Source organism: Centropristis striata, chromosome 17, assembly GCF_030273125.1.
Source record: "Centropristis striata isolate RG_2023a ecotype Rhode Island chromosome 17, C.striata_1.0, whole genome shotgun sequence".
Classification (NCBI taxonomy): Eukaryota; Metazoa; Chordata; class Actinopteri; order Perciformes; family Serranidae; genus Centropristis; species Centropristis striata.
Window position 1 is genome coordinate 3,733,295 of NC_081533.1, and position 13,680 is coordinate 3,746,974.

Sequence of the window (13,680 nt, forward strand, 5' to 3'; positions counted from 1 at the left end):
TCTCCATTTTGTTCCAGCTTCCAGCGTTGAATGTGTGTATTTGTGGAACCATGTTGGTCATGGTAAAGGTAGAGGACGCAACATTTTTATCTGATGCATGAAAATTTGGAAATAAATGCCCTCTGTCAAACCCTTTGCTTCTTGTAGTCATCATAACCAGCCTGGTTGTTGTAGCTCTTGTCTCTTCGGGGATCTATTCTCATGTTGTTGTTGTTGCCTTGGTTGTTCTCAAGCTGTAACAACAGATGGCTTAGTTACTGATGTGGAAAGAGCAGTAGTAAAGGAGATGAAATATACAGTAACCAATTGGTTCTACAAAGATGTATAATTCAAAATTTCTCAAAAATCAACTGGGCCAACTTAAGCAACATACTTTTGTTTTGGTAGATTATGTTCTTATTTAACAAAGCAAACTAAGAATGACATCCAACAATTCCTCCTTTTTTCCTACCCTCTATGACCCAAAGGGGCATTTCTTATATGGGCTCCCCTACTCTTAGCAGGAGATCAATACATCCTCATACTTTGGAAACATTTGGATGTGAAGTACTCACGTATGTAAGTGATTTAGAATATGACATTGGATTACTAGGATACTTACTATGCACAGAAGTTAATTTGTAAATGGTAAATTTATCTGCACCTATGTAACGCTTTTCTAGTCGCTTTGCGACCACTCAAAGCGATTTACACTACAGACTGCACTCATTCACCCGTTCACACACACATTCATACTGGTGCCAGAGGCTACCCTAAAAGGTGCCACCTGCCACCATTGGGAATTCATTCTCACACTGATGAACGCAGCATCGGGAGCAATTTGGGGCTCAGTATCTTGCTCAAGGATACTTCGACATATCTCTTGTTTAAGGAATGAATGAAAAAATGTAAAGAAATCACCAAATTTTGATTTGGGCCGTTTTTTCCTGCAGTGGGAACATAGGCTCTCCCGTGTTGTTATCTGACTTGATTTTTGCTTATGTTGTATGAACTCTCAAATGTCACTTTGGATAAAATCGTCTGGTAAATGAAATTGTAACATATTAACTTGGTTTTACACAGGAAAAAAAACACTGGTCTCCTGGTTCAAAGTCCTATAAACTTTTAACCAGGAGAATAAACTCTAAATGGTTCGGGCAAGGCAAATGTCGACTTAACAATTTTGCTAAATGAAACAAGTTACAAACAGTAATTTTTAAGCCGTTTCTGTGGACGTGGCTATGTCACCAAATGTACGTTACATTCAACGGTTTTTAATTAGCAATAGAAAGCATACCTGTGGTTCAATGTACCAAATTGTGGATCTAGGACAATGATAGCTCCCAGTGTACTTGTAAGCAGAGAACACTGGAATCTTGTTCATGGTGTCGTAGAGTGTAACAAAAGTTCTTCTGTTCTTCAAAGTCTGGCAAATGGGTTTGTATCTGTTCTGATCCAGGATTCTCCCCATCTCCAAGATTCCCGGGATACGTGGTGGATTTCCCTGAAGGAGAAACTCTGCACAGTCTGACATCGACCCCACCACTTCAGTTAGTGTGGGAACAATGGACAGGAGAAGAAGGGCAGCGAGGGGCAGGAAGCAACACATCTTCAGTGATGTCATCATCAAGCACTGCATCATTAGGGTCATAGGAGGGAAAAAATGTTGATAAAACAGAGTTAAGTTGGGCTGTAGTTACATTTAGGTTTTCAGCTGATTCTTGTTTAGTTTAAACCTCCCCTCTCTTTCAAAACTACTGGAACATGCTGTTGCCTCACAATTCAAAAGCCCACTTCTCCGCCAACAACCTTTATGCAATACTCCAGTCTGGCTTCAGTTCCCCCGCAGCACTGAAACAGGTCTCCTCAAAATTACAAATGACCTACTTCTCTCCTCTGATGCCAGCAACCTTATCTAACCTAACATCTTAATCCTACTCGACCTGAGTGCAGCATTTGATGCAATCAACCATTCCATCCTTCTCTCCCACCTCAACACCATCTACAACATCACCGTCACTGCACTCACCTGGCTTCAATCATACGTCTCCAACAGACAGCAATGCATTAACATTAACAATTGCAAATCTCCCACTGCTCCCCTCTCCCAAGGTGTCATCCTTTACATCCTTCCCATTGGTCATATCATGGGCTCAGCACCCCTAAAACTTGGAGTAAGAAATGTTATTTAAAAAATTTTGTTCGTCTTTGAAAAACTTAAATGATGTCCAAAACAAACTACGTAGTTTGTGGTTCAAATGTATACGTAAAGGATGAAAATGAAAACACCCCCGCTTCGCAAATGGTATCATCCTCCTCTCACCGGCTCCCTCTGCACCGCTCCGCTGGCCGACCAGCATCCAGCGAGACACACACGCAGAGTGAGAATCCTTTAGTTGTAGTGTTATGAATCAACTAAGTAAGTTGCTCCAAAGCTCTGCCTCATACTTTCCTTTTACCTGGAGTTGTTCTGATTCCGATACAATATCGGCGAGTACTGGAGTCCAGGCACCGTTTTCCAGTTAGTTCGGTTGGCTTCGTTAGCGCTATTAGCGCAGCTACAGTCAAACTGGAGCGGTCCGTTTATTAAACAAAAGGAGCAGTACAACAAATTAACTGCATAAGTTAAGTGTGTACTTGTGTCTCTGTTGTTAAAGTTTATCGTTACTTTAGAGCAGGGGTCTCAAACTCAAATTACCTGGGTGCCGCTGGAGGCAGTATCAACATGACCCAAAAAAGACACAAAATTACTAGAAAAAAGAAATGACAGAAAAAAAACGAAATTACTTAAAAAACACACAAAATGACAGAAAAAAAGACACAAAATGACTACAAAAAGAAACAAAATGACCAAAAAAAAACTAAATTACTTTTAAAAAGACACAAAATGACAGAAAAAAGACACAATTACTAAAAAAGACACAAAATGACCAAAAAAGACACAAAATAACTAAAAAGGACACAAAATGACAAAAAATAGACAAAATAACAAAAAAATACACAAAATGACATAATTTTTTTTAATTGCTTAAAAAAGACACAAAATGACAGAAAAAAGACACAAAATTACAAAAAAAGACACAAAATTACAAAAAACCCTAAATTACTTAAAGAAGACACAAAATGACAGAAAAAAGACACAAAATTACTAAAAAAATTGTGACGCGCTCCATCTAAATGAGTCGGAAGTCGCAACCGCCCGTTCTTGTAAAAACACGTTTAAACATGAAAAAAGTGATTTTAGGCTGTTTTGGGGTTTTATGCGTTTCTGAATAAATAAAGTCTCAGCTTTAAGACAATGTTAACATTAATATGAAATTCTAATGATAAGTATAGTTTTTAAGCTTTTAAACGTAACGTTGTCAGAAAGTTTTTTGCGGCACACAGACAGGCTGGATGACGTGGTTCAGATAGTGGTGAAGATCGCTGGCTTAACTAGATGGATTAATGTGAGGAGAACATTGCAAAACTTTTCAATTAAATCAGAGATAGAGGTGCTACATGTGATGATAACTGGACAGAGTTAATTATGGACTATTTCACCGCACCGGTAGGTGAGGAGACGAGAGGAGAGAGAGACAGCGGGACCTCCGACTAGGACGCAGACGGTGCGGCTAACGTTAGCCAAGATAATGACAGAGAGAGTGAGTTGGAGGAAGAAGAGGAGGAAGATATTGCAGTGATGGATGAGCCGATGGTAGCATACAATGTCTCTGACTGTAGTTATCTAAACGAGGACAATGTTAAAGAGACTGCGATAGCTCTGGAGTACAAGTGGAGCCGCAAACTTCACAACACTTATACTTTATCTACACGATCCTCTTTTTCTCTGTTAGTAAGGGCTAATAAAATCACTAGAGCAGGCTAAGAAAGCAGCTAATAATGCTTGATAACTACACTACACTGTGTGTAACGTTAGCCCAGGTGTGGGCGTGTCAGGTGTGGGTATGTCTCAGGTGTCTACTGTCTCCTATAAATTACATTTATTCACATAATGAGGAAAATCAGTGTTTCACTAACTCAAAAAATTGTTGTTTCTGAACATAATCCAGGCAGTGATTACCTTATCACCACACAACTGAGGCTAATTATTTAACAGTAATATACAAACATAATTTGTAGGAGACAGGTTTGCTGTGAGACACAAAGGTGAGGAGATCTTTAGGCTATTACAAAATAAACAGCCTAAAGTATGGTTAATGTATAGTAAAAGTATTGTTTAAAAGATCTGACATGGTGAATCATAAACTGTATGGTGAATATGTTATGTATCTGAATATGGGGCTGTATTAAATCCTGTGCTGCAGTCTGTCTATCAGTGAATGATCATATTGAAGCAATAATACAGAAATGATCAGGCCTCATTCAACAATGATTCAATGTGATTTAGCCAGCCCAAAAGGTTTGTAATGACTGCATTTTTTATTAATGCTATCTTATTTTGTAGATGAAAACATTTGGTCCATCCTGTGAAGCTCCATACGACTCTATGAGAGGATACAGTGTGAGAAGCAGCAACACCAGAGGACTGCCTCCTTCCTTGATGCATGTGACAGTTTAATTATGAAATAATAATAAATAAATATGAAATAATATAAAATATATTCTGTATTATTATATTAAAAGGGCCATTGTCTGTATATATATTTTTAATTGTATGGATATGCACTTGTAAGTAACTGTAAGTACATGTCTGCACGTGGCTCACTATTTAATATTTTATAAATATTCTTTATATTAATATTTTTAAAGTATTATTATATTTAATTACCCATCATTTATTCTGTATTACATCATATGTACAGTATATTTGTTCATATTTTATCATTATTGTATTCCATATGTTTTGGATACTTATCTACATGGGTTTCTAGGCCTGTACTGTGTTGTGTATGTGCTCGTGCACAAGGTCATGTGAAACATAATGTTGGTATTGACGTGAAGCTAAGAGTCTCCTCTTTACAGACATATCAAAATCTCAAAATGTGTTTCGGGGTCAATGTGACTCATTTCAATGGAGCAGGTCACAATTACTTAAAAAAGACACAAAATTACAAAATAAAAGACACAAAATTAAAAAAAAAGACACAAAATAACTAAAAAGGACACAAAATGACCAAAGAAAGACACAAAATAACTAAAAAAAGACACACAATGACCAAAAAAAGACAAAATAACTAAAAATGTAGGAAATGGTCTGCTACAGTATATTTGTGTATGATTGTCAGTGCCAAGGGAAAGAGAGAAAGATGGCCTACATTTTGCATTTTGATGTCCAAGTAGCTGTTACTTTGTTCAGTGACAATAAAGTTCAATCTAATCAATTCTAATGACTGTTGATTGAGGGTGGGTGGTGGCAGCGGGGCTCAGTGGGTGCTCAGCACCCCTAAAGCTCTGACCCTAGACTCGCCCCTGGGTCATATCATTCGCCACAGTGGACTTCATTTTCATTGAATCCATCCAAAACTCTCAAGAAACTACAGTATATCCAAAACTCTGCTGCCCGTCCTCTCACCCATGACCACATCACTCCTGTCCTCCATAACCTCCACTGGCTCCCATCCCCCAGCAAATCCACTTCAAAGTCCCCACCATTACCTACAAAGCCCTCCATAACCAGGCTCCCTACGCCCTGTCTGAGCTCCTCCACTGGACTCTCAGGTCTGCTGATGCCAACCTCCTTACTTACTTTAATAATTATCTTTAAGTAAGTCATCGACTGGGGAAGTCTTATGCTGATATCTATTTTTTTTCACCCGATTTACCTGTAGTATCTTCCACAATACAAAATATAGAAAGATTTACAATACACATCTTTTAACTGCACTGTAAAAATTGGGTCACTTTTATCTTCCTACAAAAAGCCTAACTTTATTTCTAAGTTTCATATCAATATCTTACTTCCTCTAGCCTTAACATTGAGTCTGCTGCAGACCCCCAAAGAAGAAAAACAGCAGAAAAGTCCAACGGTGAACAAATATGCTTATCAATAGAGCTTAAAGATGTATTAAACAACATAGCAGGCAACATGCTTGTAAAAGGTTGTTATAAATGTAAACACAGACATGTGCAAAATGTGCTGTTTTGTATTTCTGCATATTTGTATTCACTATAATTTAAAAAAAACACGAAGAAGAATAAAATGTAGCATAAACAGGAGGGAAAGAAATTTTAGCTTACCACCCCTTGATTTCCTGAATATCAGCTAGATCGGTTCAAACAGCAGTGGAAACAAGGCCGTCTTCTTCAGATATTCACTGAGTCTGAGGAGGGAGTCTAACTTTTATCAATGCAGTACATGGAAGTGGGCGTGCTCTTATCATCAGTAATGTCTTTTCTCAGAGCTCAGCAGCATCAAGCTTCACCTTCTTACATAGATTGCAGCCTTTAATTGAGATACTTAAAGGCCTGTTGAATAGAAAACAAAAAATCCACACAAATTCAAATAAAATGAGAAAGAACAAAACTTTTAAAATAATGGCGGAATGGCATGGTAGTGATGGACATAACATAAAACAGCATAATCAGTTTTTAGAAGGTGAGTTTTGAAGCCCAATTAGAACAAATCTTACCCCACTTTATCTTAAATGTTAAAATAAATACGGATTTGACACAACTTGCAATGTAGCTATGTTAAGTATGTTAAAGTTACTACAAAAAGTTTTTACAAAACTATCAAAATGCAATGCAGATGTGCAACGACAATCAGCAAGAATATAATTTTTCTAAATGCTTGTCCGTGCCATCAGGTATGAAGCCAGTTTCCACTCCAATGGAGCCTTCAGCAGAATCCAGTTCACACGTGGATCTGGCTTTACTGCCGTCTTCGTCTGGGAGTCAGACCTCCAGCGGGAGACGGAGAACCTCACAGATCCAAATTGTCTGCGACTGCAGGACCAACAGCTCAGCGCCTATGGCGTCATATTTGAGTCAAAAGTCGCGCGAGTGATAACACATCTGCACGCGCATTTATTTCGTGTCACGCGTGCAGATTTCAACTGCCGCGCGCACTTTTTGGATCTTCGCGCACATATTGAGCAACCGAGCGAAGCAGATTCTCCTCCGTGCTCGCTCGTGGTGGAGCTCTGCTCGTGCGGAGCGAGGACTTTTGACACATTGGGGGCGGTTGAAATCTGCGCGCGTGACACGAAATAAATGCGCGTGCAGATGTGTTATCGCTCGCGCGACTTTTGACTCAAATATGACGCCATAAGGGCCTGCTTGCAACACAGACAGGCCCCCAATGTCTTCCTTGGTTCCCCACTGCAAAAAAGCCGACTTGTATTTTTTTGGCCTAAAACAGTGATTTAAGTTGGTTAAACTTGGAAATATAAATTATTGACATTTAGGGCAATAATGTAAGTTAGTACAACAAAGCAAGCCAGTTGTCTGCTCAAAAACAACTTGGTGAGTTGTTGTTACTTATATCTTTAAGTTGGGGTTCAAAACAAGGGACAATAGTTCTGCTAACTCTATTTCTTTGTTGTGAAATGCGGGAAAGCCAACTTTCCAAGTTGTGGCTGTGCTGTGCTGCCTGAGCTGGAGTCCACACAGGTAGTCAACCCTTAATTAAATTAATCAAAATGATACCGGAATTTTATTCTGAGTTGTGTTGTGCAGTGTCGTACGTCGTTTGTTGGAGAAACCTACACATTTCCAACATTTAAACACAAACAGGTTTTCGGTCATTAGCGAAAGCTAGCGGCTAACTGATGCTAGCGGCTAACTGATGCTAGCGGTGCTGCTTGTTACAGCTACAAGAGTAGCCAGTAGCGTATCAATGCTAACTCAAAATTGTGGTCGCAACATTAGCTGACATTTCATAGCGGCGTTACAATCGTGCCAATTCAGCACATTGCAGAAGTAAGGATTAAAAGTTATTACAATGTAAAATTATAAGTTAGTACAACTTACAGTTGAGTTGACAAAAACCTGAATTCAGAGTTGAGCAAACTCAAAAACAAAACTTAAAATATTTAGTTTAATTATCCAACTTAAAATTTTATTGAAGTTTGTTGCCTTGAAATTTTGAGTTCACCCAACTTTTCTTTTTTTACAGTGTGCTTTGTTTCATTTATCCTTTGCTTATATCTTGAGGAATCACTGATTTTCAATGAGAACACAGAAAATCATTTGTTTATTGACCCATCCCATTAGTTGTTGCTGAGAAATGGGAACACAATTGCTGTAAAATGGAAAGCAGCTTTCGCAGAAACATTTTGTTCCTCTTTTACAATGTGAGAATCTGGCAGAACACTTTGAGTACACAGCAATTTGTTTAGTACGAAAATAAAACAAAACAAGAAGCATATGGGAGAAATCTCCAGTTCACTTCACAATTCAGACTAATAACCCTTCTCAGAATAACCAGCAAATGAGGAAGCTTTAACTGTGCCATAGGAAAAGAAAAAACCCGAGGCATCTCTTTTTAAGAGAAATGAAAGTATATGCACACTGACCGAAGCAACATGGATTCAGAGAATTGTGTTTGAGACATGAGGGACGTGAGAATAGGTTTCTTTTTCAGTCGCTGAATTTGTTACCAGTAAGTCTGAGAATATATTTTAAAATGCAAAGTAGGTACAAATTAGCATAAAATAAGTCAAAGGTCAAATAACTAAAGCTAACTCGTTGTTGTGTGTCAGTGTGCAAGGATGGAGCAGTATCATTTACATTTAGTCATTACATTTAGTCATTTAGTATCACTTGCCAGAAAGCAGAAGTTCAAACAGTCGATGAGCTTGGTGGTAACAGTCCCCTCAATTACTTTCTCAGCCATCTTCACCACACACTGTACTGAGGGTTTTTTAATCAGAGAGACTGCAGCTGCCATACCAGGAGGCGATGCAGCTGCTCAGGATGGTCTCATCAGAGCCCCAATAGAAGGTGGTGAGGACAGAGGAGGGGATTCCAGACTGGTCTCCCCTCAAAAATGACCATATAGGTCGTTTGTACAGGCAGCAAAATCTGACTCATATATACATTTTAGACTGTCCTCCACCGCCAATCTTGCTGACGTAGTAGTGATTGACGTTGATGCAGAGTTTAAATGGCAGATGTCACACTTTCACCAGGAGAACGGGGTTTGTGTCCCGTTTGAAAACAAAAGTAAACAACTTTTTACGTCAGTAATTCACTGTCTACAACAGTCACATCATTTATGTGTTAAACAAAGTTAGAGAGATGCGAAAAGTCTGTGTCAAAATTGTACAAGAAGAAAAACTTCTGTTTAGTTTTAGAAACAATTTTATAAATAAATAACAGCAATAACAAAATAAAGTGTTGTAGTGTTTAGTCCTCCAGATTTTATACATCTAAAATATAATTGGATCTCAACGAATGATTGCTAAACTATCTTGATGTCACCTTAGAACAGATATAATAATAAATAGTGCATATATACATTTCATTTTCTAAAACTTTAAGAAAACCCTAGAGGTTGTCTCTCATTGTTTCTTTGGTTATGACTTTATTACCTGGCAGTAATAAAACCATAGTACGCTGCAACATATAAAATCATTACACCAGCTCCGAAACCTGCCACTCCACCACAGAGAACCAGTAGAACTGCTGCTAGTAACACTGTCAGTCCACCGAAGAGAAAATAATCTCCCCGAGCCTCTGGTTGTGGTCTCACTGTCGGTCTCTGAGGTTTGGGCTCATCAGCAGCTGCTGGAAAGGACAGAAAATAAACTCAGCGGGTTGGAGGAGAGGAAACCTTTTTTTAATTGAAAAGAATAAATATATTTGTATTCTAAGTCAGTGATTGAAAGCCAGTCTGTCTCATCTAATTCAGCCTCATAGTGCTGCAGTGTTTTTACTGAGTAAAAGAATCAAACATCTGCAACTTCCATTTATCAAATACTTTTACTGAATCAACTTACCAGTGACGTTGAGGTGCCATTCGAAATTTGTTCTCCCATTGAGCTCTTCACACAAATAATCTCCAGAGTCATTGATCCTGAGTCTGGACACATGAAGTCTGAGTCGTCCTTCTCTGAGGACGTCGTCGTCAAACTGGACTCATGCAAACTGTTGATCCTGAGACTCTGAGACCTCAACACCTTCATGTAGATGAAACAGGACTAAAGGTCTGAGTTCAGCTAACAGCCGGCAGTAGAAAGATAAGGAGTTGGTTGAAGCTTCAGGTTTGGTGGTGAAGGTCCACTCCAGTGTGATGTTCTGGTTCTCCTCTGCCTGATAGGAGCTCTGAGTCACATTCACTACAGATGTTCCTGCTGAGGAGACAGAGAGGGAAAGTGAGGAGCAGACAGACTTTCTTCTTCTTTGTGGATAATAAAGTGAAGGAGTAAACTAACCAGAGACACAGGAGGTCAGGCTGAGGAGCAGCAGGATGCTGCAGATCATCTTCTCCCTGTGAGAGGAGACAGAGGTGAAGAGTCACACACACATGAGCTCAAAGTTCACACATTACAGGTGTCATGTGACACATATTTATCTGTTAAATTAGAATAATAGATCAGTTGTGAGATGTGTGCATGCAGGTAATGTGATGAAATGCAGGTGAATAAGATGAGAGTAACTAAGAAACAAAAGCAACTAAACCAAACAAAGACAGTGACTGTGGCGGAGAAAGATAGAGAGAGAGAGAGAGAGAGAGAGGGAGGGAGGGAGGGAGAGAGAGAGAGAGAGAGAGAGAGAGCACTAAATCTGGGGGAAATGATCTTGCTGCATGGAGAGAAAATTTCACTTCACAAGATTTATTACATTAAGATTATTGAATCTAGAAATAAGCATGTTGAACGCTTAAAGTAAGAAATTGACTCTTAAAACAAGATAAATTATCTAACACTTCTAAAGAACCAAATAATCATCAGGTCACTCTGCTCGGGCCAGTTCATCGCTGGTTGCAGCTTTAATTTTTCTTGTTTTAAGAGTTAATTTCTTATTTTAAGTGTTCAACATGCTTATTTCTAGATTTAGTAATCTTAATTTAAGAAATCTTGTGAAGGTAAATTATCTGTCCATGCAGCAAGATCATTTCCCTCAGACTTACTGTTTTTATCTGGTTTTTAGACCAAACACCTTTTTTGCAGTGCACAGCTGAGACAGAGGAAACATGACACATACTTATTACACTGAGCAAAGATACAGTAGTGTGTTTCTGACACTAGATGGCGCCAGTTTCCAACTGAGAAAGAAGAAATATGAAGCTGGAGGACGGTGACTCAAAGCTGCAGACTATAAACGGACTGACTTCTTCAACATGAACTCACTTTCTACAGACGGTTTAGAGGCAGATCTCAATTCTTCTACCTTGTGTTACTTCCCATTAGATCATATCTTTAATATAAATGTTGTATAAAATATGAGACAAATCTAGACTCAGCTTGTATCCATTCTCCATGATCTGTGTTTGTTATTCTACATGACAGAGCAGCCTGTTAAACATATACTCGGTCTAAAAAAAGATATTGGCATCAGCCCCCCCCCTCTCTCAGGCTGCAGCAGCTCTGCTCTCTCAGTTTCCTCTCTGGTTATGAAGTGAACTTCCTCGTCAGTTTTGGTTCCCAGTTCAACTTAAAGTCATCAAATCTTTCTGCAGCGACATTAAACATCATAAACTAGAGACAGCTGCAGTTTTCAGAGCAGTGCATGATGGGAAGGTTATTTCTCTGTGACAGAGAGAGATCCGGAGCTGAAGGGAGACATGCAGGAAAGGACTCGGAGCCGGACCCGATCCCGGACCGCCGGCTCACAAGGACGAAGCCTCATGTGGTCTGAGCTTTAATAATTCAGGGAGATAAAACAGTAACAAACATTGAGTGTGATTCTCAGTTTGTCTTGTATTTCTGTCAACATCAGCTGTTGAACTTTTAGCTCATTGACCAACACTTGAACTCATTCTCTGCTTACTAAATACACTCAGACTGTTTCTTTTTTATTAATGAGATATCTTAATTTAAACCTCCTCCAGGGTTTGATCTTAAAGCTTTGTTGTCGACATCAGTTTAAAGCCTTTTTTCTTGTAGGAAGAAATAAACAAATCATTCAGTTCAACAGTCAGTTAGTGCAGCAAATTAATTTAATAAAATCCTTCAGCAGCTCAAAAATGATGCAGAATTGAAAAGAAAAAATTTTAATTATTTGAGTTTGTTTAAAAAAATACAAATTTTCCAGCAACTTTGGATTTGACACTAAAAGTTTTTATTTATCACTTTATAGAAACACATAAACATCAATTCACCAGTTGAGGAAGCAGAGAGTCTCTAAACATGTCAGCAGCTGGAACAGAGGCTGCAAGAAAACACAAAACAACCAGACATCTAAAACGCTGATGTAATTCACTTCTCACAGTATTTACTCTGCTCATCAGCCAGGAAAACAAGTCTGAGCCCGACTGCCAGGTGAAATCCCAGTCACGTTCAGTCAAAATGTGCAACAGAGAGGCCTGTTGTGCAGGTATAAGGCACAGGTTAACTTTCTGCAGCTTGACATTCAAGTATTGGCAGTGTGGAAAATGATGGTGCACAGTTTAGTTGTCAGGTCCCAACAACAGTAAAACAAGGAGGAAGAAGTTATGAGAGGAACATTTGATGCTGATGTGATTCACTTTTCACTGTTAGAATGTGTTTGCTCTGCTCGCAGCTCAGCAGCCAGCCACTGACTGCTACCGGCAGCCTGCCAGCCTTTTCAAGGTTTAGGCAGTTAGTCTGCAGCAAACCTTAACCACACAGGATGCGTTGGCAAACAACCCTGTAACTACACCGGTCCAACGAAATGAATGGCCACGACTCACACAGATGTCTCAAAGCTTTATTTTCATCTGGTGTATCTTCAGCAGACACTGTTCAGAAGGTCACACACTCGCACCATGAGCTGTGCATGCGGCCCCTAGACCAATAGAATTTCATCAATTAGGTATGTTAATCAGAGACACAGAAGCCGGCTCTCCTCAGTTGAGTTGCTGTCGTTCCAGGGGACACTACCGTTAGAGCTACACTTTCATTACAGTTCATAGCTCATCATCTGGATTCCACCTCATTTCATACTTGGATTATATTTTCTTTATTTCCTTTCATATCTGTGTGCGTCCTTTAGAGGTGAGTGCAGTGTTTCTGCAGTTTGTTTCTGTGTGTTTGTAGCCCTATTTTAATTTATACTCTTATTCATATGTCATGTGTATATTGTTCAGTTTATTTTCATGTTCATAGTCAATATATTCATACTTTATGTCGGACTTTTCCTCCTCGTTAGATTGTACCGCAAGCGCTCAGGCCTCAGTTAGGGACCGACGCGAAATTACTTGTGTTCAGTGTGTGTATAATAGGCCTATGCAGTGCCGCTTTTCAGTTCAAATACGTAAAATATTGACGGTCCCTTATTCATTTCATGCTCCTCTTTATAATCATTCATTGTAGTTCAGTTCTGTCATCATATGTCATTTCAAACTCATTTATATCATATTGTTTATTCATTACTGTTTCACATGTTTAACTTTTATATTTGTTTACACATTTATTTTCTCTTTTCAGTTACCACACACACACACACACAACAACAATATCTGTAAATGCATCATATCTCATTCTAAATAAATGGATCAGAAAGAGTGATCAAAGAGTGTGAGAGTGTTATTGGACCAGCCAGATTACCAGCATCATACATCTGTTCTAACAGGACAAACTGTGGAGGTGTACAGCCAAATTCATCATTTCAATTGACAAGGGTTTACATGTA

The 13,680-nt window shown here is 38.9% G+C and overlaps 1 protein-coding gene across 1 annotated transcript in view; it reads right to left on the reverse strand.

Moving 5' to 3' along the window:
- The window catches only part of LOC131989472 (zinc finger protein 665-like), a 146,537-nt gene that overhangs the window by 100,455 nt on the left and 32,402 nt on the right, over positions 1-13,680 (reverse strand). The window contains exon 6 of the mRNA XM_059354705.1: positions 11,060-11,069. Coding sequence (XP_059210688.1) covers positions 11,060-11,069 — 10 coding nt within the window. The remainder of the gene's footprint in view (positions 1-11,059; positions 11,070-13,680) is intronic.